Source organism: Carica papaya, chromosome 8 (assembly GCF_054855325.1).
Source record: "Carica papaya isolate Zhongbai chromosome 8, ASM5485532v1, whole genome shotgun sequence".
Lineage (NCBI taxonomy): Eukaryota > Viridiplantae > Streptophyta > Magnoliopsida > Brassicales > Caricaceae > Carica > Carica papaya.
In genome coordinates, this window is record NC_142316.1 from 30,031,696 (window position 1) to 30,058,437 (window position 26,742).

At 32.3% G+C, this 26,742-nt stretch overlaps 5 protein-coding genes across 9 annotated transcripts; 3 read left to right on the forward strand and 2 right to left on the reverse strand.

Annotated features, from left to right (window-relative positions):
* Positions 1–2,752: 2,752 nt before the first annotated feature.
* Positions 2,753–4,327, forward strand: LOC110822792 (two-component response regulator ARR5-like). Its single transcript, XM_022053006.2, has 5 exons — positions 2,753–3,192; positions 3,273–3,349; positions 3,456–3,533; positions 3,611–3,681; positions 3,801–4,327. Exons 1-5 carry the CDS (start codon positions 3,027–3,029, stop codon positions 4,102–4,104), a joined length of 696 nt encoding a protein of 231 aa, XP_021908698.1. The 5' UTR covers positions 2,753–3,026; the 3' UTR covers positions 4,105–4,327.
* A 4,598-nt stretch (positions 4,328–8,925) lies between these two features.
* On the forward strand, positions 8,926–11,972 carry LOC110822639 (formin-like protein 4). Its single transcript, XM_088209011.1, has 2 exons — positions 8,926–10,412; positions 10,510–11,972. The coding sequence occupies exons 1-2, from the start codon at positions 9,229–9,231 to the stop codon at positions 11,840–11,842; spliced, it is 2,517 nt and encodes an 838-aa protein (XP_088065137.1). The 5' UTR covers positions 8,926–9,228; the 3' UTR covers positions 11,843–11,972.
* Positions 11,973–11,995: 23 nt separating this feature from the next.
* On the reverse strand, positions 11,996–18,082 carry LOC110822638 (neurofilament heavy protein). Of its 5 annotated transcripts, none has more exons than XM_022052797.2 (9): positions 17,938–18,082; positions 17,094–17,239; positions 16,099–16,770; positions 15,463–15,915; positions 15,286–15,350; positions 14,219–14,315; positions 14,003–14,071; positions 13,650–13,751; positions 11,996–12,642 (listed from the first exon to the last, which is right to left on the reverse strand). In XM_022052797.2, the coding sequence occupies exons 2-9, from the start codon at positions 17,133–17,135 to the stop codon at positions 12,580–12,582; spliced, it is 1,563 nt and encodes a 520-aa protein (XP_021908489.2). In that variant the 5' UTR covers positions 17,136–17,239; positions 17,938–18,082; the 3' UTR covers positions 11,996–12,579. The 5 variants fall into 5 exon arrangements, with proteins under 5 accessions (XP_021908489.2, XP_021908487.2, XP_021908486.2 ...); XM_022052795.2 differs by having other exon boundaries at positions 17,836–17,964; XM_022052794.2 differs by lacking the exon at positions 17,938–18,082 and adding an exon at positions 17,746–17,880.
* A 658-nt stretch (positions 18,083–18,740) lies between these two features.
* Positions 18,741–19,872, forward strand: GLP7 (germin-like protein 7). The gene has a single exon (XM_022053061.2). The coding sequence runs from the start codon at positions 18,947–18,949 to the stop codon at positions 19,622–19,624; it is 678 nt and encodes a 225-aa protein (XP_021908753.2). The 5' UTR covers positions 18,741–18,946; the 3' UTR covers positions 19,625–19,872.
* An 884-nt stretch (positions 19,873–20,756) lies between these two features.
* On the reverse strand, positions 20,757–22,634 carry LGT8 (glucosyl transferase family 8). Its single transcript, XM_022053071.2, has one exon. It carries the CDS (start codon positions 22,244–22,246, stop codon positions 21,089–21,091), a length of 1,158 nt encoding a protein of 385 aa, XP_021908763.1. The 5' UTR covers positions 22,247–22,634; the 3' UTR covers positions 20,757–21,088.
* Positions 22,635–26,742: the final 4,108 nt, after the last annotated feature.

The following is a 26,742-nucleotide window of genomic DNA, read 5'->3' on the forward strand; positions in this document are numbered from 1 at the left end:
AGAAAACCTTACCGTGAATGTTACCTCATACCGGACGGGATATTAAGGGATTATATTTTTGGCGCTCATACCGAACAGGGTATGGATACGACCCGATTTACCCTCATATCGGATAGGGTATCGAGGGATAATATTTTTTCCACTCATACCGGACGGAATATGGAGACGACCAGCTAATCGACAAGTTTAGATATTTGGTTCACGTGTAGGAAGACATCCCTATGAACCCCCAAAGGTACTAGTAAATAGATAAAAATGAAAGTTGTTGTTTTTGCCCACTTGTATAATAAATTATAATGTTATTTGAGTTATTATTTTCATAAGTCGATTTTGAAAATCTCATAACGGTAAATATGTAATAAATGATTTTTCATATAATAAATGAACTTACTTAATTTAAGAGTTATATTAGTCATTTTATATATTTTTTTTCAACATTCAGTTTCTGTATCGGTAAGTAGTGTGATATTCTTATTGGGTTAATGTAACTCACTTATATTAACCATTTCAAATCAAAAAAATTAGGATCTAGATCCTAATTAACATGAAAGCAGTGAGTAGCTGTTTTCCGGATCCTATCAATAGCTAGTGGAGTTTAACCTCCATATAATATTTATTTATTATTTTTATATGTTTATTTTATTTTTTTATAAATCGTTATGAAAAGAACATTTCTGTAATCTTATTGGGCATTCTAATTTATATGTAAAGAATGTAAATCCTAACGTTATTATACGATTCCATATATTTAATTTAAATTTATTTTACAAGAGTTTTGGGTCTTTACATATTTTTACTATTTTTCTCAATCTTATTTGTAAATTCAAATATAATTCAATTAAAAAAAACTATAAATTATATTAGTATGACAAAAAAAAAGATTTTATATAGATTTATATATAAAGTTTAAATAATTAATTATGAATTTTATTTATGTCGATGAAACTTGGAATGTATTGTTTCGATTACACAAAATTATATGCACTTAATTTATCTTATTTTACATTTATCTTTGCCATCTTAACAAAAAATTATTATTGTATTTTATGTTAATTCCTACTTTTATTTTTTTAACTCTCATTTTTAATAAGTATAGTTCAAAGTAATATTATATATTTGAAATTTTATTTTATAAATATATAATACGGACAAGTATTTCATAACGGTTTAAATTGATTTTTTTTTAAAAAAATAATAAAACTATGGCATATAATAGAAATTAAAAAAGAAACCAGTTTTTAATTTTATAAAATATTTTTGTTTATATTTAACAACAGTATTAACAAAGACTATATCTTAATAGATGTATATTTTCAACTTTTATTCATATAATAAAGTATTATTTTATTATTTATTTTTGTACCTTCATCATACTAAATTCCATACGGTCGTTCTAATATAACTCAATCAAGTCTAAAATTATATATACAATATGATTTTTCGTTTAATTATACCATATTATATGTATATAATTTTTTTTTCTAATTCTTTATATTCACTTTTTATAAATTATTAATTTAATTTTTTCTTTTACTTTTTTACTCTCATATTTTAAATTTTAAATAAATAATTTGTTTCCTTAGTCAACAAAAATTTCAAATATAAATTATTCAAAATTTTTTTTTTTAATTTGATGAAAACATGATAGTAATGTTTTTTTTTTTCTTTTCATTAAAAAATTAATGTGAGAGTTTGACTTGTGTTTAAACAATGCATTAAATTTGGGTACCCTAATAATATAATAATATGTTATGCCTCATCATTTTTATTTTTTTTTCACCCTTTATTTGTTACACATACATTTTTAAAAATTACTTTCCTATTATTTGGATTTTTTTTTGCTTCAGTTTTTGTTTTTATAAATTTTTTATTTAAATAAGATCATTTTCTAAAAAAAAAAATTATTAAATACATGTTATAAATTAATTTTCAACTTAAATATTTTATATAATACATATATTCTCAGTTAATTACTTTCTCGTTTAAATAATTTATTAAAAATTTTAATGTCTGTTAGATTAATAATCATATATATTTTTTTTTATGGGCTGTAAATTATAATTAGTTAACAGTGGAGCAATTTGCATGATGATGAAAATACGCAAAAGATTATTTTACCAAAAAGAGATACGTAAAGATTAGAGAATCACAAAAAATGTAGAAAAACACAGCACGTGTAGACAAGCGGTGGGATTTTAACTTAACAGCAACAAAGATCCATCTAATTAAGAATAATGAAGATCTTGTTGCCTCCACCATTTTTTGTTACCCAAACCATATTTCCAGGTGTTGTAAGTTTTTTGTTACATATAAATTTACTAATTAATATATTTCATTATTGCATATTTTTAAGGCTTTTTATTATGATTTTACTGAAATTTTCATTTAATAAAAATACAAATGGTTAAATAGTAATGGATGTGTCAGTGTTTAGACCGGTGAAAATCGGTGCATTTTACCCTTTTTGATGGTGCCGATTAACGAGCCATGTCGGTAATTTCCCCATACGGATTTGACGGCGTTGACCTGCGGTCAACTCCTTCCTCGATCCCGACCATTCGCCGGCTCACATCCCAATATTTTGACCAATTTCTCGCGATACGATTCATTGATACATTACGTGGCCCCTCATTTTTTTTTTTTTGTTTTTTTTTTTAAAAAATTTTAATTTTGGATTAATTAGTGGTGGGAGGAAAGTGGGATTTCAGAATCTGAGCGTTGTTAAATAAGCCCTTGTCATTAAAAAAGCAGATTGCGAGGATTTGTTAGAGAGAGAAGGAAAGATTTGATTTTGACAGAGAAAATTTGAAGTAAAATAAAATTAAATATGGCGACAGAAACTGAAAATGAAAGAGACAGAGACAGATAGACATTACATTTTCACCGTATAAAAGCAAAGGCCATACAAGCACAGAACCCTGTTTTTGCCTCTCCTCCAACGAAGTTGCTCAAAGGGGACGGGTTTTCAGATTTTCTCCGAAATATTCCTATTTGCTTGCCCGGAACCATCAATTTCTATCTCAGTTATGGCCAGAAACGGCGCCGGATCGTGGCGACGGAGGTCCGACAGGGTCGACGGCGGTTTTCAAGCCTCGCCGTCTGATTCCGAGGAGGTTCATGTTTTGGCCGTTGATGACAGCCTCGTTGATCGTAAGGTCATTGAGAGGTTACTTAAAACCTCTTCTTGTAAAGGTTTGTTTCTTTTTATTCTGGGTGGAAACTTTTTTCTTTTAATTTCAAATTTTTGAAGGGAGTTTGGTTGGATTCTGCAGTGACTGCCGTCGATAGTGGAAGAAGTGCTCTGCAATTCTTGGGATTAGATGAAGAGAAGGCCAGTACTGGTTTTGATGTGAGTATAAAATTTATTGATTATGGAGATAAAGAAGCTGAATCTCCATGGTGAATAGTAATCGAGTGTTCATCTGCTTAAATTTTTTAGCTCTACTTGGTTTTAGGGTTTGAAGGTTGATCTCATCATCACTGATTATTGTATGCCTGGAATGACTGGTTACGAACTGCTGAAGAAAATTAAGGTCAGATTCTTTTTCATTTCATGATTTATGTATCTGCAATCCAAAAATGGAAATTGAATTTCATTGTTGTGGAACAGGAATCGTCCACTTTTAGAGAAATACCAGTTGTAATTATGTCATCTGAGAACATTTTGGCTCGAATCGACAGGTAATTTTTAATATATATAAAAAGATTAACTCATCTCGAAATTGAATTCCAATATTTTCTTCTTTTAGATTCATTTTTAAAGTTGGAGTTAATTAAGATGTGTTTTTGGTAAATCACAGATGCTTGGAAGAAGGTGCCGAAGATTTCATAGTGAAGCCGGTGAAATTATCAGACGTGAAACGTTTGAAAGATTACATGATGAAGGAAGTGAGAGTTGGAAACAGGAACAAAAGGAAGTTAAGGGAGAGTTGCGATTTCTCTTCATCTCCACCCTCCATCTTATCATCACCATCATCATCATCATCTTCATCTTCACCGTCGCCGTCACCATCATCACCGTCAATTCTATCATCATCGGCACCGTGTTTCCCATCACCGTTGGATTCTCCTACCAGACGACTCAGAATGACCACATCTGAGTAGAGCCCAAAAAAGAAAACTTTTCAGTCGTTGCAATTATCCGTCAGTAACGGTTTTTTGTTGCATATCGACTCAAAATCCCCCGTTCCCCCACTTTTACCCTCCACTTTTTTTTTTTTTTTTTTTGGTCATCCGTTTATATTGTTTATTAAATGTGGCAATATGAGTTACATATTCCAAATTAATTAACTTGTGAAATCAATAATCTAATCTAATCTATTTTTAATGGGTAGTGAAAATTTGAAATGGGAAATTTGATTATGTTGCGGTGGTGGTGGAGGGAATATTTGGGAACGGGATAATGATGATGATAGAAAAGGGGTAGGGGCATAACATAGGATTATAACCCTTGAGCATTTGTCTCTTTAAACACACACACTGCCACCCTTGCATTTTTGGTCTTCTGTCCTCACCTTCACTCACTCCTATGTTCCCAACTTCGTTCCACCCTGCCCTACCTTAATTCCTTGCCAAGTTTCCTCTTTGGATAACTACCAATCCTAACCTATCTTTACTCTTTTCTCTAAGAAAAATAATTTCTCTTTTTCTTTTCTTCAGGTGTTATGTAAATCTTACTTAAATTCACTAATACGTTAAAGGAAAATAACTAATTAATCAAAATCTGTTGATTTAAATTTTACACTAAGTTGATAATCCTAATAAAATTTATGATGTCTTCAATTATTTGAAGTATTTTTTTTTTTTTTTTTTTTGACATTTTATTGATGGGTGTAAGCATGATTTTAATTTAAGATTGTTAGAGATTTTATGGGTTTGGAACCACATTGTTGTATGGTAAGACTTGATTTACAAATTCAAAATCTTGTAAGCAAAATAAAATAATTTCGGTGGTTAAGCTAAACGATACCCACGATTAATTTATTTTTCAAAAAGAAAATTTCATACTAGAAGGGATTGAATTATTATTTGTATTATTGTTGAATGAATTATAGTTTCAAATTATAAAAATTTAATGACGCATAGATTGATAGATACATGCACCAGTGTCTTAAATGCAGACAGTAGGATCATATCTGAAGATCTTCATTTGTGCTCAATGTGATTGGTCTGCCATGGTCCCTGTACTCCTCCTGTTCTGAGCTGTTCTTCTTTCTTTCTTTTTTTTTTTTTTTTAAATATATATATATATATATATATATATATATATTCCTTGTGTCTCAACTGAGAGATTTATGCTGTTGTTGTTGTTGTTTTTTTTTTCCTCTTATTTCTCAATCAACATTTGTTGTCGTTGGGACTGTCTGGATACGTTTATAGACCAATGGGCCACTCCCTTGGGCCAAATTAACCCTGAGAAAATACCAACTGGGCCAACCAGCCCAGTACCTATTTAAAACGATATTTTCTTATAACTCACTGAGATTAGTGTATTAATATTTTTGTATTATAATATTTAGATAAGTTTTAAATTTTTTATTGTAAACATAAAGTTAATAATTGAATATTAGATAAGTACGGCATGCATGTATTATTATGAAATATTATAGTAAATATAACTTTGTTATATTCTTGGGAAAATGATCAGTAACCGTGAAGTTTTTTTTTCATGTTATTTGAAGTTAATTATCATCTTGTGGATACATTGACAGGATTTGGACAGTTTAGCTAGGATAATATATATATATATATATATATATATATATATATATATATATGATAGGTTATAATTACTAGCAATTAGCTCCATCCAGTTCAGCTGAAAATGACTTGGGGTATTTTTTAAGCTTTTTTTTTTTTTTTCCTTTCTTTTTTAAGGTCAGATTTAAATATTTTGTTATTTTTATTTTTCTCTCCATCTTATTTTGAATTTTACGTAATATATTTAAACAAATATATTTTTTTTGGGGGGTCTAATTCAACAAGGTAAATGAATAAATTATCCTCCTATATTATTAATAAAATAATTGTTATCAATATAAAGATGTATAATCTGAGGATTACTACTATATTATTGAGTGTTATTTTAAATTCAAATTTCGTGGTTTTTTACTTATTTAATGATTCATAATATTTATTTAATTTTAAATATTTACATATAGTGTTTAAAAATTTATGTAAGTGCAAATATTCTATAAATTTTTAATATATTTTAAGATGACAGAGAATCATACTACAAATATTAAATATCGAAATAGATTGTCAAAAATAAAACAATAAAAGAAAAATTATATTTTGTTCTGAAATGAAAATGCATTTTTTTTTTTAATAACGAAAAGTCCTTTTAAATATTTTTTAAAATATTTTAATAGCTATATATATATATAGTGTAAATCTCATTAATTTAATAGGAATTCTCAGTAGGTAGGCAGTGTGGAAATAACGAAATGAAGTGACGCGTTTTCTTATTTTCATATATTCATATTTTTACAGTTTTTAAATTTCCTAGAAATATAATGTGGGCCCACAAACAAACAGAGTCTTTGATTGATTTTGTCAATGATCAGCGGTTTACCGCCAATCACGATGCGGTTCGCAGCCTGTTTGGATTCCCGAATATAAATATCCTCTTCGGTTCTTAATAAAAGTGTTTTCCCTGTTTGGTAACTACGTTTCTTTTTCTCATCCTTTATAGCAAATAAGTAACTGCTTTGACTTGTTGCCATTCACAGCATTTTTCGAGGTCAACTCCGATGAATTTTTATTTATTTATTTATTTCTGAAAAAGAAAGTTTGTAAAAGTTTCTTCATGCGTAGATACAATGTGAGTCCTTTTACTTTCCTTCAAAATCAGATGATTGAGACTAAACCGGATCCGAACTAGCCTATATATAAATAGCAAACCTTAAATTATACAAGGTTCTGTTCAATCTGGTTTGGATCATTTTTTTTTTTTTTTTTTAAAGTTAGATCACAATTCAAACCGAATAAAATGTAGGTTAAAATTGTGTTAGGATTAAACTGATATATATCAAAATTTTCAGTATAAAAATATGAGATCAAAAAATATATCATACCTAATTCCATCTAAATAAGATAGTCAGTCAATTCTAATTCAATTTTTTCAATTCATATTGGATTGTTCACAACTTTAATTAATAGGTTCAACATAGTTTGATGGAGTATAATTAAATGTTTGAATTTGAAAAAACATTTAAAATTTTACACATGTTTGAACCAAAAAAAAAAAAAAAAAAACTTTATTATTTTTTGATGATTAACTTATTTTTGTTAGTTTAAAATTATATTTATTTATTGTGAAAATATATATTTTAATAAAAACGGTTATAACTCAAATTCACAATTTTATACATAGAAAATGAAAAGACTCTTTATCTTCTCAAATATTAGATTTCATCTTTTATGCTCGACAGTTTTCTTCTCCTTGGCATGTAAATTTTAAAAATTCTAATATTTTAAATAAAATTATTCTATCTGAATATGATTTAAAACTACTTTGACACATATATATATATATTCATAAATTTGAAAAATAAATAAGTCCAGAAAAAACGTGCATCGAATGTAGAGCCCCAAGTGATTCAATACATGAAATAGAGGCTGAGAAATATAAGTCAACCCACCATTAAAATTGATTAGTTTGACCGGGACCCGAACCTCCCCAACAACCCAAGAAAATAGGCAGGGCAACGACAATCTATTAAAACGCAAAAGCATTACACGTGAAACGCTTGTCTCTGACTTTGGTTTTTAGGAGGCCCACCCTGAGTAGTTGTGATTTTATTTTATTTTTTGCAGATAAATATTTTATTTGTAGTTGTTTTGTTTGCACCAACGACTGCATTTTACATAGATTAAGTCAATCTATTTACATCACCCTAAATACTCTCATTTTATTATTAAAAACAAATTGGGTGAGCCACTCAGTTCTTTTTCCGTACATATATATATATATATATATATACATCTTACAAATTGCATAATTGATGAGTAATTTATTTGTTAAGATTAATATGATTATATTTAGGGTCAATTCTTTATTATATTGAAATATATTTAATGTAATTTAAAATAATTATTTTAACTTTTACAACATTCTTTTAATGTTATTATTACGTCAATAAATTATATCATGTACTAAATAAATTTCTCTAAAATAATTAACTCTTTTTTATTATTAACCTCGATATTACATAAGTTGGAGTGATCAAAAACCCATTTAAATTATTAATTAAATTTTTATAAAAATTTAAAATATAACACAATATTTGCTTAGTTATCTAAATACACTAATACCAAATTAAGAATAAATTATAGATTGAATAATTAACTTAACGAAACTTGTATTATCATCTTGAATTAGAAGTTACGATCTTCAATCCAAATAAAAATCAATTTTTTTTTTTTTTTACTGTATGGTTGTTTTCCATAATTTCATTAATTGTTTATTAATTGGTTATATAGAAAGAGTAAAATCAAGAGGGCAAAACCCTTCAAAATTGCAAATGATTAGATGAAGATGTTGACATGATCCTAATTATGTATATTTTTTTTTAATCCTTAATTACGTGTTATAATACAAAGAGATTAGTGCATGGGTTTCATTTCCAAAAATTCACATTCACATCACCACCCACCCAATAAAACTATGTGAAAAGCGTACGGATTCTACGTTTTAATTTTGGGTAAGAATATTTTTGGTCCATCTTTCATTAATATTTTTTAATATTATATTATTTAACATTTAAAATTAAAATATTAATGTAAAAATAATATATTAATCTTTATAGAATGTATATCAGTTTAATCTTTGGTCTTAAAATTTCTTTTCCAATTTAATTTCGGTCTGATATGATATGATGCTCGCCCCTAAATCAAGAATTGATATTTAAATTGTAAACTTAGTTACATGTTTTGATGAGATGACATCAAAACCCAAATTCCAAATTCGTTAATTTCAAAAAACATCCCTCAATTGCAGATTTTGACCTGCACTTTTAAGCCTAGGGTTGTTTTGGTCAGGGGAGGAAAAGGTTGAAGAACTCAGGAAAAAGCAAATGGGAAACCAGAAAATTTTGAAAATGTCAACCACCAAAACCCATATACATACGACAAATCATAACAATCAAACTTTAATCATAAGAAAAACCAAACCCCAAACAACACTTGTTTTCTTTTTCAATCGTCTCTGCAACTCCAGATTCTTTCATGGCCGTCATGTTCCACTTCATGATCCTCTATTTCATTTCTACTCTTCCTTTCTCTTTTTCCCAGTTGGCTTCTCCTCAAAACATCGAGACTTTTTTTCCTACACCATCGCCAGCTCCAACACCCAACACTCCGCCTATTTCCCCTCCATTGACGCCGTCAATATCAGCTCCGCCGGTAACTCCTCCGTCAAAGTCGACGTCCAACACTGGTGAGATTGTGACGGCAGTGGCTGTAACGGCCGCTAGCACTCTTGTTCTGGTTACTCTACTCTTCTTTTTGATACGGAAGTGCGCTGCTGCGCGGAGGAAAAAAGAGAAGGAAGACGATGGCCGAGCGCAGGTGGGCTTGCCGGCGATCTCTCGCGATAGCTTCGGGAGGTTCGATGGGAGCGTAAAAGGGTTGATTGTGGATGAAAATGGGTTAGATGTTATATATTGGAGAAGACTTCAAGGAAGAAGCAAGAGGAGTAGGTCACGTAAACAGATCGTGCCCAGTGCAAGAACAAAGGAAGAAGAAGAAGAAGAAGAGGAAAAAAGAATGGTTTACAGAGGAAGTCGACGGGAAAAGAACCAAGTGCAGATTCAAGAAATTCCTTTACTGAGAGGAAAGTCTTCGACTTCACACGTCAAAATCCATGAAGATCATGATGGAAACAGAGCTCGTCCACCACCGCTACCTCCTCCTCCGTCTGATGGGATTATTTTCAACACCATTGAGAAAGCAAAAGCACCCATTCAGCCTTCAACTCATTCTCCTCCTCCTCCTCCTCCTCCTCCTCCTCCGCCTCCACCTCCGCTGCAGTCTTCATTGGCAGTTCAGAATAACAAGAAAAGCTTTGAACCACCACCACCACCATCAACATCTTCTCCTCCACCTCCGCCGCGATCTTCATTGACAGTTCAGAATAATAAGAAAAGCCCTGCACCACCACCACCACCACCTACGCAAGCAAAGAAAACTCCATCACCAGCACCGCCTCCACCGCCGGTTCATGCGGCAGCACCTTCAAAACCACCTCCTGTTCCTACAGGAGGATCACCGAGTAAGCCTTCTTCTAGCGTACAAGGTAGCCCAGGAACTGGAAATGGTCAGGTGAAGCTCAAGCCATTGCATTGGGATAAAGTCACCGCCAGAGCTAATCATTCAATGGTGTGGGACAAGATTGATGGCGGCTCTTTCAGGTAATATATATATATATATAGTCTTCATATTTTGGTAATAATAATTCATCAACCTGGTTTACTCATTTTTTATGTTTCTCTTTTTTGATAACTTCAGGTTTGATGGTGACCTTATGGAAGCTCTGTTTGGTTATGTTGCTTCCAATAGGAAATCACCTCCAAGAAACCGCAACTCGAACAATGGAGAGAATACCAACCCTGATTCATCAGCACAGACTTTCATTCTGGATCCTCGGAAATCCCAGAATACTGCAATTGTACTAAAGTCTCTAGGCATGTCTCGCCAAGAAATTATTAATGTACTAATTGAAGGCAGTGACACAGATGCAGACACTCTTGAAAAACTTACTAGGATTGCTCCAACCAAGGAGGAAGAAACTCTGATAGTTGATTTCGAGGGAGACCCGAGAAGGCTTGCCGATGCTGAATCCTTCCTTTATCATCTCCTGAAAGCAATTCCATCAGCTTTTGCCCGTTTGGATGCGATGGTTTTCAGAATGAATTATGATTTTGAGATTCTCCATCTCAAAGAATCTTTACAGATCCTTGAATTAGGCTGCAGGGAGCTTCGAACTCGAGGACTATTCATGAAACTTCTCGAAGCAATCCTAAAGGCTGGCAATCGAATGAATGCTGGAACTTCAAGAGGGAATGCTCAAGCTTTCAATCTTAATGCTCTTCGAAAACTATCCGATGTCAAAAGTATTGATGGGAAGACTACTTTGCTTCATTTTGTTGTGGAAGAAGTAGTTATATCCGAAGGTAAGCGCTGCGCTATCAATAGGAATCGTAACTTAAGTCGTAGCAGCAGCAGAAGCAGCAGCAGCAACAGCAGTCTAAACCCTGAAACCATAGGATTGAAAAAGGAGAAGGAAAAGGAATATGTAATGCTAGGACTACCACTTGTAGGAGGCCTCAGCGCTGAGTTCTCTAATGTAAAGAAAGCAGCAGGAATAGACTACGACACCTTTGCTGCTACGTGCTCAACTCTTACCAGCCGAGCAGCAGCAATTCGACAGCTTGTGTCCCAGTGTGCATCTGATGAAGAAGGAAGTTTCATGTGGAAGATGAAAGGATTTCTTGATTCGGCTGAGGAAGAACTGAAGGCGGTTAAAGAAGAGCAGGCAAGAGTAATGGAGCATCTGAAGAGAACAACAGAATACTATCAAGCAGGAGCTTCAAAAGATAAAGGAGCAAACCCACTACAACTGTTTGTTATTATTAAGGATTTTCTTAGTATGGTTGATCAGGTATGCGTGGAGATTGCAAGGAATTTACAGAGAAGGAAGGCATCAAATACAGCACGAGGATCATCATCACCGCCCAAGTCATTGGCATCAAGAACACCAGTGAGGTTCCCGATCTTGCCGGAGAACTTCATGACAGACAAATCGAGGAGCACTTCCAGTAAATCGGATACTGATTCTTAATAAGTAGGATATTTATTCATCTCTGAAATATAATTGATTACTGTATATAGGATTTGTTCAGAACTCAAGATGTAAAGTACTGCATGGTGATTTTTGAAAGAATAAAAAAAATTTCAATTTTTTTTCTTCATCCTAAGGAAAAGGGACAATGAGTGCAGATAAAACAATGAGCATGTCATGTACTGTCTTCCTCTACTCAAATACCACAAAATCAATTACACTACTGAGATTTTACAAGTGGAGAGGGAAAAAAAATAGTTAAAGTAGCCTGATTAAAATGAAAGAAAAGTTGCAACAACTGGATTGATAGCAGAGGCCATAGATTAGCTAGATAAGGTTATCGTCTACCCTGAAAATCAAGCCAGAACATTTATTTGCAATTATTTTGGACACAAAAGAAACTACAGAGATTTTTCTGACATGACTCGGTAGTGCAGCACAGCCTAGAAATTCATGCTCTTCCGATATATTTACACAGCATAGGCAGGTTGCAGTTCATCAATGAAGGACAACAAAGCCTCAACTTTTATCTCCAGCACTATGGATATAACACCACCAAGGCAATAAGATTTGATACTGAATTGTGTTTATTGTTGCCATTTTCACATGCACATAATGTGACCCCTCAATTGACAGCTTAGCAAAGATACTGTGGCATGGGTCCTTACTGGGAAATCAATCAATGTCTTCGTTGTAAATATCTTCTTCTCCACTGAGAAAATCAGCAACATATTATGTTAAAAATTCTTGATTTTCCCCATGCTGTTGGTTGATGATGCAAGTTTCCTAGCCCAAAGTCCCTGCAAAAGTCGCAAGTTCCATTATTAATTCAGAAAATAAGACTAATGCTATAGTGATTTCTTATGGTAAAAAATATTGAAAGCAGGATTCTTACATGACAATAACATTAGAAAAGATAAAAAAAACACAAGACAAATCACCAATGCCAATAAATACTAAAACCAGTACTTCAATTCAATTCGAAACTATACTTTTACCATACATAGTCAGTAATTCTCAGTACCTCAAACTTCAATTTGGTTGCTGTTATCATTCGGATCTAATTATCAGTGTCAGCCAGAAATTTGTTTAAAAATAAACAGTGCTTAGAAGGAAAAAAATGATGACTTCTCGTCCCAAGGTCATTATTAACAAGTTGCCGCCTAAGAATAAAATGATAAATGTGAAAAAATTTTAAGCTGGACATGTTCATGTTCATGTTCAAACTTTAAAAAGGACTTTGTGGAAGCTTAAACATAAACTTTATACCACAAGAATCCTATAGAAGCATTTTAACTAATCAACAAAACCTTTGACAAGTTCCATCTCAAAAGATCTTAGCTGACAAGACAAATCATGAAGTAAATTTACCACTCTCAAGTACTACATGCTTCTAAAAAGAGAAATGAGTATCACGCTGGTTAACAGCTGTAAGTCATTATCTTCTCCCATAAACAATCATTCTGTGGGGTATGTGGCAGATGCTAAGCTCATAATTAGGAGTACAGCAAGGCAGCTACCAAAATAACCATTTTTCATCAATACAAGAGTGAATAACTAAGGGAGAATATGCATCTCTGTTTCCAACTTGCGAACTTTTCAATCAACAACACATTAGATATAACTAAAACTAAATCTGTCTTAATCAAGAGGATATAAGTTTGATCTCCCATTCTAAACAATTAATGATAAATTAGTCGGTATCCAGAAAAATTATCACCAAATGCAAATCTTACGTCTATGTGGTCTGAGGATTACTCATTTAAAGAATTTAAAGAAAAATAGAACTAAAAAAGTTTGGACTTACCTTATCTGAAGGACCTTTAGATATCCTCCCTCCCTGATTAAGACCTTCAGTTGGTGTGGTTTTTAAATTAAGGCTTTGGCTTAGATTTTTTGTCATGCTCTCCTGCAAAAAAAAATTGATTCTGAGATACTATAAACATTAGAAACAGCATATGGAATATTATTGATGATGATCTATCAATTGTATATTCCAGCAGAAAGTTACAATCTGTGGATATAAATACCAGGAGAAATTTACTGCTCTAATTTTTCATACAGAAATGAGCTGATTCATGATGACTGTGCAACTAATCTCTGTGAATGAAGATGGGAAAATATACTATTATCAAAAGAAAAAAATGCATTTAACCTGACCTTTGGATTTGTCTTAAGGGTCATCCTCTCTGCCTGCCTAGAATTGAACTTCTCTGATTTCTTGGAAAACTGAAAAAGGAATTGTAGAAGAAACGCCGATTTATGTGGCTAAGTGAAGGTACTACTTCATCATACTTGAAAAGAATTTGTGGGATTGGGTATGTGTATCTGAAAGTGCAAGATAGCATCAGAGTTAAAGGAGGCGGGAATGGATACCTCTTTTTGTTTCCCTGTACTTCCATTACTTTTCAAGCCAAAAGAAACTGGTGCAGACTTCGAACTCTTTTTCTCCATGCTGCCTGATAACGGGGACCTGTTCCAAACCACACAATGAAATCAACTTCCCAGAACAACAAGGAAAGAGCATTTGTTATTTGCACAGATTGCAGTTTTGGGCGCTAAATGGAAATGTATTAGAATGTATCTCTATCAAGAGAAATATACAGCTTCTAATTTACAGTCATTAGTAGCAACATAAATCAGGGAAGTTGCTCGATTTCAAATTTGTAAATGCAGCAATGGAAAATGGATTGACAATGTTTTATTTTAACTTGTAGTTTAATAGGAAACAATACAATCACGCGGTCGTTGCAGATGTCATGAAGTTCAATGATTGCGACAGATGCTCAATGTGCGAGTATGCATCCCTTAACCTATGACAGCTTGTATCTCTGTTTGCTTAATCCTTTCTACATAGTATGTTCAGATTTATTGCAACTTACAATAAATAGCTAATCTTTTCCTCTTTGTGAAAAATAAGCATGGAATATTTATTTTTACTCAACTTTCTTTCAGTATGCCTTACACTTACAATTAGCATTGCATGGTTACTGCACTTATACATTATAGAATTCATTCCACGAAAATGAACTCCACTAAGCCTTAATTCCAAAGTAACTGATAGAGGATTTTGGTAGCATAGTAAATTAAAAATTAACTGATAGGTCAACAGCTGAGAAACTATTTCACCCAAAAATCCAGAATTCAGCTTGTTCGACACCAAAAAAGTTGTATTTTGCTCACTCTTCTGTTTATTGTGTTTATAGATTCTTGACTGTTTCTATTAGTTTAACAGTGCCAACAGGAGTTCCAATCAAAGTAAACATAATGGCAGCAGATCATAGAAAAAGTATTCACATATATAACAGACCAGTCTAGTTGGCAAAATGCAAATATCACATGAATAAAAAGCATTACAGCTGTCATGTATATTATACTGACAACAATAAGCACTTTCTAGATTACAGAATTATCAGCAGACAAATCTTAAACCACAAACATACCCTGCCATCTCTTTTCTTGGAGTTGAAAGAGTAGAAAATCCTGAATTTATCCCCTTCGCAGCCACCTGTTTACGACAACTGGAAATAAGTTATGTAAATGAAGATTGAGATCCAAAAGATCAATTAAATAGACCACAAATATCCCAGCTGATGTGTAATTAAGAGAAGAAGATGGACCTGCTTTGGTGCTGCAGTCCGTTCATCACCAGGGGATTTCAATTGGCTGAAACTATTCTGAAATGTTTTAAATGCTCGTTTCACAATTTCCTTATCACCCATTTTCTCCATAATGGAAGATTTCCGCATTGCTGTGTGAGATGCAGGATCAGAACCTGAAGGGCCCAAACTAAGGGACAAATGCAAGGATTTTGGGGCCATTTTTCTGCTTCCTCCTAAGGAAGGTTGGTTGCTTCTTGGTAGAGTTGAGACATTCTCTTTCTTTGTTGAAGATCTTGACATGGACATATGCATGACAGTTGAAGTAGGCTTTGGCCTTGACATCCTGGGGGTTGAAAATTCTGGTGCTTTAGTCACGGATGATACAGGTTTCTTCTTTATCCCTGCCACACTTCTCTCCTTACTCACTGGAGTATTCTTTTTGGTCGTAGTTCTGTTGTTCATTAGATTGGCCTAAATAAGAAATTTTTGTAGATAACATTAGAAGCCAGAATTGAGAAAACCATCCTTTACACAGATATAAACAATGACATATAAAATCATGCTTTCCTGTTCACCTCCCTTTCCCCCGACTGCCCAGAAAAGAATGAAGAAGTAAATAAGTAAAAGAAATTGTTCGTAGCATATCAGGTTCACCTTCTGAGAAATCCTTGGATGATCCACCTTCATGCTTTTCTCTGTAGTCTTAGTATTTTCGATATCTTTATCCATGTTCTGCAGCATTTCTTTTGTATCTTGAGACCCCTTGGAACAAATTTCTTTTTCTTCTTCTTCATTTACTAAAGCAGCTTCTTCTGGCTTTTCCAACTTCGTTCTACCTGAATCTAAACTATCATCTATTTCCTCTTTCACTTCCTCGGTTAATGGCATTTGACACTCTATATTGCCTGGAGGATCTTCATTCTGCTTATCAACATGAGCCTCACTGAACTGACTGACCAAGTTGTTTTCATGTTTATCTTCTTCAGAAGAACGTTGACCAGTAGATATACTAAACCTGGAATCAGCTCCACAAGTATTTTCACTTAGATCTCCACAAATTAGATTACCTGACGTGAAGGATTTACTTTCCGTTTGCTTCTCCTGATCCAATAACTCCGCTTTTCGTGCAGCAATCTTCTTGTAATGGGCTTCAAAGTAAGCCGCCTTCTTAGCTACCGATCCCGGTGTTGCACACTTCTCAACTTCTTCCATATACTTATTTGGAGAGAATGATGACCATTTCTCCCAAGAAAGTGAATCATTGTCAAATCTACCAAATGAAACCGACACTTCAAGAGCTGAATTTGAATTAACCCCCTCGCCCATCTGTTTATCCAAGATAACAAAAATAAAGCTCAAGTCGGTATAATTCAAGCAAGAAATAGACTGAGATTTTCCAATACAACATAAAGCACGGAAAACTTTGCAGTTATGGACATAAACAGGTTAATAATCAGCATGGAAGACATGGGAATTTTCAATTATGTGACACAGCAAATATGGGAAATTCCCAGTTACAAGTTAGAAATCAACAAGTAATTAATCTACATTCACTAACGAACAAAATTAACAAGGAAACAACAACAGAACTTGGATTAAGCAGATGGGTAATATTTTTTCAGAGTGAAAAGACAAAAAGGGTACTGTACCTTGTGTTCATCATTTGAAGCAGCAGCTACAGATTCACCCATTAATTTTCCACTACCAGACGCCGAACTACCACAGACCTACCACACCAAGACAACCGACAGTTTTACACAAGCATGGATTCAAAACCCCAGCCAACTGGATCACACTGAAAGACCAAGAATAAGCAGAGTTAAAATGGGGACAAAAAGAAGATCTAAGAAAATGCAGCCAATGAAGAAGAAAAGCATAGAAGGCATGTGCTTGTGTTAAATCCTATGTTCTTTTTTCTACCTTTTTTTTCTCTATTCTTTTATTCCAATTTTCTGTTACCACTCAACCCCATTTCCCAGAAGCCAAACAAAATCTCTTGTCTGCTTCTGATGCTTTTCTGGAAAGTCCCCAAATGATGCACCATTAAAATTTCATGTTTGCATACAATAAGAAATGCATGTAAAAAGAGAGGATAATAATGAAAAAACCTAAAAAGTGAAGGTAACCCATTTATTATCATGAGCCTTAAAAGATGATTTCACTTGTAATTACTATTCCTGGTCCCGCATTAATGAGTTGAAACAGTTTTAGCCTTATAAAATAATTGGGAAATAGAAAAAGAAAGAAAGGCTTTACTAAACAGAAAGCTTAGTTGGATAATTATGAAACTCAACAGATTACATTGATTATACAAAATATCCGAACAGATCTTAAACAAATCAAACTTGTTGGTCAAGAATTCGGAGAGAAAGATAAAGAGATCAGATCAACCATGAAAGGAGATGAGGAAGCTGGACCCTCACAGAAAAATGAAAAAAAAAAAAAAAAAAAAAGTAGTTCTGCACAGTGAGGAGGAGAGAAAGAGAGATCTACAAGTTGACAGCTCTCTGAAATTAAATATCAAGCCTCCATGGGGACGCTTGTGGACCCTTTGGTTTGAATACGTTGAACTGAAACAGAGTGACACAGCATCGACAAGGAGATTTCCCGATAAGAGCAGTGAAACGGTGTCGTTTATACTTTCTGTCCTCTCGTGCTTGAAACAAGGAAAATTTAGCCCAATTATGTATTTTTGTCCGTAATTATGGTAATCGATGTGTTATCATTTGAATTATATTAGATTTTATATTATAGATCAAAGTGTTATTCTAAAAAGAAAAAGAAGTTGTCAAATCACGTGTTGCACAGATTAGATTTTTTCATGGGATATGCAAAAATTGAGATTTTATTCAAAAGGGGTAAAGTACAATCATTTGGCTTGAATGCCAATTAGAAAGGAAAGAAAAAGGACCTCTTATTATAATCATTAATGATTTCTTAATTTATATTGTTTTTAGTATTAAGATTAAGTTCTTCTTGAAAATCATGCAACCCACTTCTTATTACTAAAATCAAAATTAAAAAATTTATGTGTTCTTCTTAAAAGAAAGTTAATCTACAAATCTACACTTATTACTTATAACCTATAAAATTAATTCAATGAACTTGATATGAGGGGATCAATAACTACATAAATCTTGTATCTAATCCCATGTTTTATATATTTCAATTTGTCAACCCCACTCCTTTCAATTCCTAGTGGATCAATCATGGGCCATTCCTATTTTATGCTTTAGGGCTAAAAAAACATAAGTAGTTTACCTTTAATCTTTTTGTTATTGTATATTTCAACCCACATGACTTGCCTTGTTTTTCCTTCTTCCCATCCTCCTAAGCTACTCAACATTCAAACTTCAAGATTCAATTTTTATTTACCTTTAAATTATTTCCCAAACCCCACTATATAATTATTTATGCATACAACTTGTTATTTGACACTCTTCAAATTCACCACTCCAAAACCAAAACTTGCTCAACTTTAGCTTCTCATTTCACAACAATCATGACACCCATTTTCCATTTGCTCCACTTATGTCTCGCCCTCAATCTTTTTCTATTGGGCCAAGTTAAACCCGATCCCGACCCACTTCAAGATTATTGCGTTGCTAATCCGAAACCCGCCTTATCCTTTTATACCAATGGTGCGCCCTGCATTGACCCAGCCCTTGCTCGCTCTTCCCATTTCAGCACATCAGTTCTCGCCATGCCCGGAGACACAAAAGCCAACCCCTTCGGCTTTAACGTCACTCTAACAAACACCCTTAACTTGCCTGGTCTCAACACCATGGGCCTCACCATGGCCCGGGTTGACGTTGAAGCTAACGGACTTGTACCGCCTCATTCGCACCCACGAGCTTCCGAGGTCATCATTTGCTTGGAGGGTTCCGTTCTTGTGGGCTTTGTGGACACCTCAGCCCGCCTCTTTACCCAAAAGTTACGAGTGGGTGAGTCGTTTATTTTTCCAAAGGGACTCATTCATTTTATTTATAATATGGACTCAATGAGCCCAGCACTTGCTGTTTCCGGGATGAACAGCCAAAATCCAGGGGCCCAAGTTAGTTCTGTAGCCATGTTTAAATCAAAGCCGTTGATTCCCGATGAGGTGTTGAAGGGAGCATTCCAGATCAACGGCCAAGATATTGCCAGGATCCGTAGAAATCTTGGAGGATCATTATTTTAAATTTTGATTATTGATTTATTTATTTATGGTTGTCATATTATTATTATTATTATTATTATTATTATTATTATTATTATTTGGGTGAAGGGATGCGATGCGTGTCATGAGAGTCTGAAGTTTTTCACATCAAAATCGACCTCTTAACGGCTATCTAATATTTTATTTGTTTATAAAAACAATTTGCAATGACTTTCATGATTGACGTACATCATTTATGAATTAGTAAATTATTTACTTTATTTTTTAAAGATTTTTTCATTAAGTTACATTAAATTCTTTTTCAACTACCAAACTTCATTGAATTCTCCCAATAATTTCATTATATTTTTCTGATAATTTCATTCATGTAGAACAAATTTTAAAATAAATAAAATAAATTAATATTGTATTTGAGTAATACTAAACTTAATTATAATTTATTATATACTAATAACCTATATTGAATAAAGAACAAACTAAAAACAAGATTTAGGTCTGCTGTTGCCTTCAGCATAAAGAGTTTGAATATGTATATGATGCTTGGCTCATGTGAATGTAAATGTAAGACAAACGTTTGGTTGAGTAACCCAATAGGATAAAAAGGCCACTACAACCAACCCATGCATTATTCTCTTATATATAACAATCATATGTTTTTTAGAAACCCAAAACAGTAAATTATTTTTCTTGACTTGTAAAAGTTAAAATGTATTTTATTAAATTTTTATACATTTTATTAAGAAATGGACACATATACACAAGATGCACAATATATAATGTCATCGGGTTGGCATATAATAGTAAACATGAATCATAACTTTAAAAAATTGTTTTATAATTTTTTAATTTCAAGTTTTATGGGTAGAAATTCCATAATTTCTTAACTAAATAAATATACTTTAAAAAAAAAACAAAAAACAAAGAAGCATGCTTATGCCTATTTCTTCATCCTCTTTGTTTTAAGCTTTTATAATTACACTAATTCTTCAGCAATTGAAATCAGAACCAATAATGGCTTAAAAACTGGCTACCAGCTTATACATTGTTGTTTTCTTTCTTTTCCTTTTAGGTAAAAAGAGAAAGTAGATTTGCCAAATCCCAATGAAATAAAGCTGATAAATTTCTAAAACAAAACATGAAATATCCAGAGAAATTAATGGAAAAAAACAAAAGAACAACTATTTGTTATTCCTCTCCATCATCCAAATTTACATACAAAGAAATCAAACCCACCAAAATTGTTCCAAGGAATTGGAACCCTCCAACCAACAATTGAAATCTTATATGTGGAAACAAAATACAGAGAAAGAAATCATCAGAAGAAAATTTCAATAACAAAAAAAAAAAAACAAAAAAATCCCATCGTCCTCAACCCATTAATCTTTCCCCCTTCTGGTCTCTAATAAAATCTGTACAATACCTATCAAAGAATCTCTGCAACAATGTAACAACAAAAGAGATGAACCCAACAAGAAAGAATCATTCTCACAAGTAACTGTAATGCTCAATCTTCAATGAGGAAGAAGGTGAAATATAACCCGGTGACTGATCCTTCACTCTCTTGCTATTTGGCTTGTAAAGATCGTAAGGCTTCCAAAGATGATCCAATGGACATGGCTTCTTAGCATCCAGTCTCACCCATGGCTTCCCTTTCCCACTCCAATGCAGCAAACTCACCGGACCAGGGTGCAGCAGTCTGCAACTTCCCCTCACATTATCCCCACCCAGTCCATGCTGGTTCCATTCATGACCAATGGCTTCCACATTACCCGCAAACTCCAATAAGAATGGAGGCAGAGAACCCAACTCGTAAATCCTCCTCTTTCTCTGAATTTCCATCCAGTTCTCTATCCTCTTCCTGTAACTCCCTTCTCTCCACCTCACCAAATCCATCACCATCACCCCCGTGTTGAAATAACAAGGGTTTCTAGAAGAAAATACCCGGGTCAATGCCGGGTCTGACCAGAAATTAAAGGTGAAGTACTTTGTGAAGTTGGCGTGACAGTACTCGGGCGCACCGATTACTCGCGACCCACTTAACGTCGTGTTCCACAGTTTGTGAATGTCGTCTACCACGATCAGGTCTGAGTCAAGGTAAATAACTCGCTCGACGCAGAAATCAAGGATGTCTCCGAGATAGTTTCTAGCGTAGTTCAGCGGGTTCTCCAGGGCTTGACGGATGGATGACGAGATGAGGTTGATGACGGTGTCCTCCCTAAATATGTAGACCTTGAAGTTGAGGGAAGGGAACGTGGATCGAACGAGTTGACTCAGAACCCGAGGGCTCGCTGGGTCGAACTCGGCAGCGATGAAGTGGAAGAAAATATCTTCTGGGCACGACGCGTGGCGCAGGACCGAGTGGACTGCTGCGATGGAGCCACGGAGATATTCAGAATCGAGGGTCATGGCGATGTGGACCAGCGACGTGTCGCAGGAAGATGCAAAATCCCGATTTGTCGGCCGTGGACACTCCGCCCCGTTACGGTAGTCCGGCGCCTCAGCGAATCGAGAGTCGAACCCGTCGGCCCCGCCGTCGACGGAGACCGTCGGGATGGAGCGAATCCCGAGGCAAAATGGCGGAAGAACCAGAGACACCAATAGGAGGATTAAAATGGTGGCGTACAGCCGGGAAAGAATCTGCATTATCAACCCCTTCTTTCTCCAAGAAACTCTTGACTATGAGTTCTTGACAGCGAAAACAATGTAATAACAGGGATGCCCTTCAATGGAGTTTATTGAACTTCACTTTCCATTGGCATCGAAAAGAAAAGTAGAAGAACCCAGATAGGGACAGTCCTAGAAAATTTGAGGGATAATACGTGGAAGCAGAAAGGAGAGAAAGGAAAACTCAACGCGTTTTTGGTTAAAATTCTTGTAATCTAATTAACCAGACGCGGTATTCTTCTTTTTCTTCTCTCTGCCAGAGAGAAAGAGAGAGAGAGAGAGAGGGGAGGGAGGGGGTATTGGGCTGTAATGGAAGAAAGAAAACGAATTTGGCTACTAATATGAGATTCTCCCTTACTTTTCTTCCTTTTTTTTTTTTTTTTTTTCTTTTTTACTTTCCTTGTTTATTTATTTCTTTTGTTTGTCTGTGTGGTGTTTGGAGGAGGAAGAAGAAGGAAAGTTGATGGTCTTATCTTCTTAAAATAATAATAGAAGGAAACTGCCGGTGGAGCGCGTGGGTTTGGGAAGACATCGAGTGCGTGATCGTTGGTGTAATATATTTTTTGAATGATCTTTATGCTAACGTATTTATTTACGCGGTGTACAATTTAGGGGATTAACGCAGATCGAAGTCGTTTTGGGGCCTAGATCTGATATAAACGGCACCGTTTATGTTTACTGAGAAAATTTATGAGCACCGGCAGTGAGCGACAAAAATGAACTGTCCGATAGAATAATTAAGTTCGAATAAATCATTCAAACGTTAATAATTAAGGTCAGCAAGATATTTCACCGGAATTTTCAAAAGCAATCGAATATTCCGATGTCACAATTTATCATTTAAAGTATATACAAAAAAAAAAAAGAATTATGGTAGTGTTACAATTGGTAACTCTAGCAATAATAATATTTTAAAATTAGATCTCAAGACAATTTTTTCTTTTTTAAAAAAAAAATTCACATTAAATTAGTACAATTAAAATTTTAATCTCGTAGTACTAAATGTAAATCACTAAAATAAACTATTTTAAAAAATATTACTTTCAGTCAATGATATCTAATCCAGAAGCCATAAAGTTGGGTGTGAAAGGTAATTGGCAACTGGGATGAATTATAAATATTTAATTCTCAATCTTTTTTTTTTTTAATTAAAAAAACGACCCCGAAATAATCTTAAGTAAAACTCACCAGTAAATCTATAAATTAAGTAACAGTGAAAAAAAAAAGAGTAAAAGGGAATGGTAAATAAATGGAGGAGTGAAAAATGGAGGTCAAATAAAGAGAAAGGTTGGGGAGTAGCGAGTGGTTTCTTGGGACAAGTAATATTCCTTGCCTCCACTAGTGTAATACCAGCTGGCTCTCCAGCTGTGACTCCAGTGGCAGCCAGCTGGTAATGCTGCTAAATTCGGCTAATTTATACATGTAAATATTTATAATTTATAGGATAATTTATTCAGTTTACGTATAATATTCATTGAATAATTAATTATTCACAATAATACATTTGATAATTAATTGGAAATTTGGTAAGGTGTATTAATTGATATCTGCTTCGGGTAGGAGTACAATAAATACTTTTTAAAGAGTTCAGGTAATCTGATAATTCTTCAAATATATATATATATATATATTTGTAAAAATTAATATTTTAGCTGTAACCCAAATGAGGGAAATAAATTTAAAAAAAAATAAAATAAAATTATTCTTGGAGTGATGGTGATGTTGACGGTGCACAGAACTTTCAACTGTCTCTTATTGGCTGACTTTCTCCAACCCACGTGATCACATGGCCAATTCCTATTTAAAAAAAAAAAAAAAAAAACTGAAAAATCACCAATAAATACTTTAATGTAAATTTATATTTGGACTCATTGTGCAATTATGTGTTGGTCCCTATATATCTTCATATTATTTCAAAATTTTAGCTCTGTGATATTTAATTAAGAACTTATATTATAGCTTTTAGTAATGTTTCTTGGAATTTAGAGTCCGTGTATGTACGTGAGTGAGTCATTATGCTAGAGAAGACCAAGATCAAATTTATATATAATGTACCTTTTTTTTTTTAGAGGAAAATATGAATTCTACGTTGTGATATTGAAATTTTTTAAATTTATCATGCATTAATGTCAATAAACATATACAACATTGGTATTTCAATTATTTAGTTTTTCTTTCATTTATGTGTTATCTATAAACCACGATGTATCATATATTTTATTTATTTATTAATTTATTTAAATTTTATAAAGTAATTAAATTACAATATTATATTAATGTATATTCATTTTATAAATTATTATCAATTTTTTTAAGGATTATCATATTAGAAATTTAAAGAACTAAATAGTGATAATATATTGTTTTTTATTTTATTCTATATATATATATACACACACACACACACACACACACACGTATATAACTAATTTATATATTAATACAATAATCTCAAAATTTATGAGTATATAAAGATAATTATATTAATTCAAATAATATTAAAATAATACGACACCACATTTATTGTACTATTGAACAATATCATACATATATATATATATACATTAATGATAATAAATGTAAATACATATTTTCTCGTATAAATAAAAATCTTACAAATTAAAAGATTATTATAATCATTATTAAAAATTTATAATTAAATATTGTGATATACAGAGATATATTGATAATTATAAATTCAGAAACACATTATATTTATTTAGATACATGTTATTTCATATAAAATAAAAATAACGTAAATTAAATTATTATTAATCTCAATAGTTTAGTTTATCGATTATTAAACAAATTTAAAAATATTAAATCAAAATATTCTGACCTAATAACAACAGCTAAAATTATTACACGTGTCCGATTTGAGATCAAGTAATAATATTTTGTTAATTGTCATCATCAAAATGAACTCTTTGTTATCACCTAAAATTCGATTAAGCCGTCTTACCAACCACGAGGCTTCCCAATTAATTCTTATTTTTTTTTTAAATTTTATAATCATAATGATTATGTATATATATATATATATATTATAATTAACATCTTAATCATTATTATTATGCATTTTAATGACTCATTTAATCTTTCACGTTTTAGTTAATTTCCATTAATTACAAAGATTGTCGCAATTCTCCTCTTCGTGTCTATCTAATTTCATTCCGTACGTTCATTAATAACCAAGACAAAATATAATGGCACGAAATATATGTTTGCTTTTATAAAGGAGAGTTGATAATATATGTTTGTATTTTACTTGGTGGTTAAGGAATAAATAGGTTATTATATATAATTCAGCAATTTGTGCATATAGAAATTAGATAATTATTTCTTCAGAAGCCAACTTTCGTGACCACTAATTACAACTACTTTCTTTTTTTTTTTTTTTTTTTTCTTCTTTTGGAGTTTAGGGTATGATTATATTTGAAAATTATAAAATGCAAATTCATTTTTTCAAATAAAATCTCGAATTTCATACGTGTCAGATAAAGAGAGGTGGACAACCAAAAGTTTTCCAATAAACCCATCAATATAAACGTTTACCATAAAATAAAGAGCAAAAAAAAAAAAAAAAAAAGAGCACCCAGCACTAGTAATGAATTACTTTACAATAACATATTAGTATAAGTATAGTTGTTGATAAATATTATTAAAAATATATAATTTATTATTTTATTAGTATATTATAAAATAATAGTAATAAATTTATAATATTTAATTAAATATTATTAAAAATATCAAATTCAATACTTTGTGAGTATATTGTGAGATAACAGTGACAGATTTATAATATTTAATTTAATAAAAATAAAAATTTAATTTATTAATTTATTATTGATACTAGGTATAAGTTTAGTAAGTTTATTACGTTTATTAACAAAAATAACATTATCTTATAATTAAATTATTTTATTTGAAATAGTCATAATAAATTAAAACTTTGATATAATTTTTATATTTTTATAAAAAAATACATAAAGTAATGGATTACCTTCATGTATGCTTTGAAATATGTCAAAGTTGTAACTTCTATTTTATTTTATTTTTTATAACTAAACGTTTTCATTTTGGAAATGAATGATTCATCTTTTTTTTATAAACAAAAATAAGAGAAATGGTGAGAAGACTGAATTGTCTTTTGCAAAATTCTTTTTCTCTCTTCTTTTTTTCGGACAATAATTTAGACTTATGTTAGGTTATTAAATGTATATTTTTAAATTTTTTTTAAAGTTTTATCATTCCGAATTTAATGGTTAAATTTTACTGCCATAACAATACTGTAGAAGAGGTTATGAGCAAAAATAGCTCGAATGTTAGAATGATATAAAAATTTAACACCTTTGGCTCTCATTATCTTTTCAATTTGAAGATAAAAAAGAAAAAATATAGAAAATAAAAAGGTCTTCTTATACAAAACCCTAATTATGAAATTCTCTCTCTCCCCAGCCATTTGGGGTTAAGAT

Coding starts and splice junctions, on each gene's coding strand:
- LOC110822792 (XM_022053006.2), top strand. CDS start 3,027: ATGGCCAGAAACGGCGCCGGATCGTGGCGACGGAGGTCCGACAGGGTC. Junction 3,350..3,455: donor AGGCCAGTACTGGTTTTGAT/GTGAGTATAAAA, acceptor ACTTGGTTTTAG/GGTTTGAAGGTTGATCTCAT. Junction 3,682..3,800: donor ATTTTGGCTCGAATCGACAG/GTAATTTTTAAT, acceptor GGTAAATCACAG/ATGCTTGGAAGAAGGTGCCG.
- LOC110822639 (XM_088209011.1), top strand. CDS start 9,229: ATGGCCGTCATGTTCCACTTCATGATCCTCTATTTCATTTCTACTCTT. Junction 10,413..10,509: donor ATTGATGGCGGCTCTTTCAG/GTAATATATATA, acceptor TGATAACTTCAG/GTTTGATGGTGACCTTATGG.
- LOC110822638 (XM_022052797.2), bottom strand. CDS start 17,135: ATGGGTGAATCTGTAGCTGCTGCTTCAAATGATGAACACAAG. Junction 13,752..14,002: donor CCCTTAAGACAAATCCAAAG/GTCAGGTTAAAT, acceptor TTTTTTTTGCAG/GAGAGCATGACAAAAAATCT. Junction 12,643..13,649: donor CTAAAGGTCCTTCAGATAAG/GTAAGTCCAAAC, acceptor CGACTTTTGCAG/GGACTTTGGGCTAGGAAACT.
- GLP7 (XM_022053061.2), top strand. CDS start 18,947: ATGACACCCATTTTCCATTTGCTCCACTTATGTCTCGCCCTCAATCTT.
- LGT8 (XM_022053071.2), bottom strand. CDS start 22,246: ATGCAGATTCTTTCCCGGCTGTACGCCACCATTTTAATCCTCCTATTG.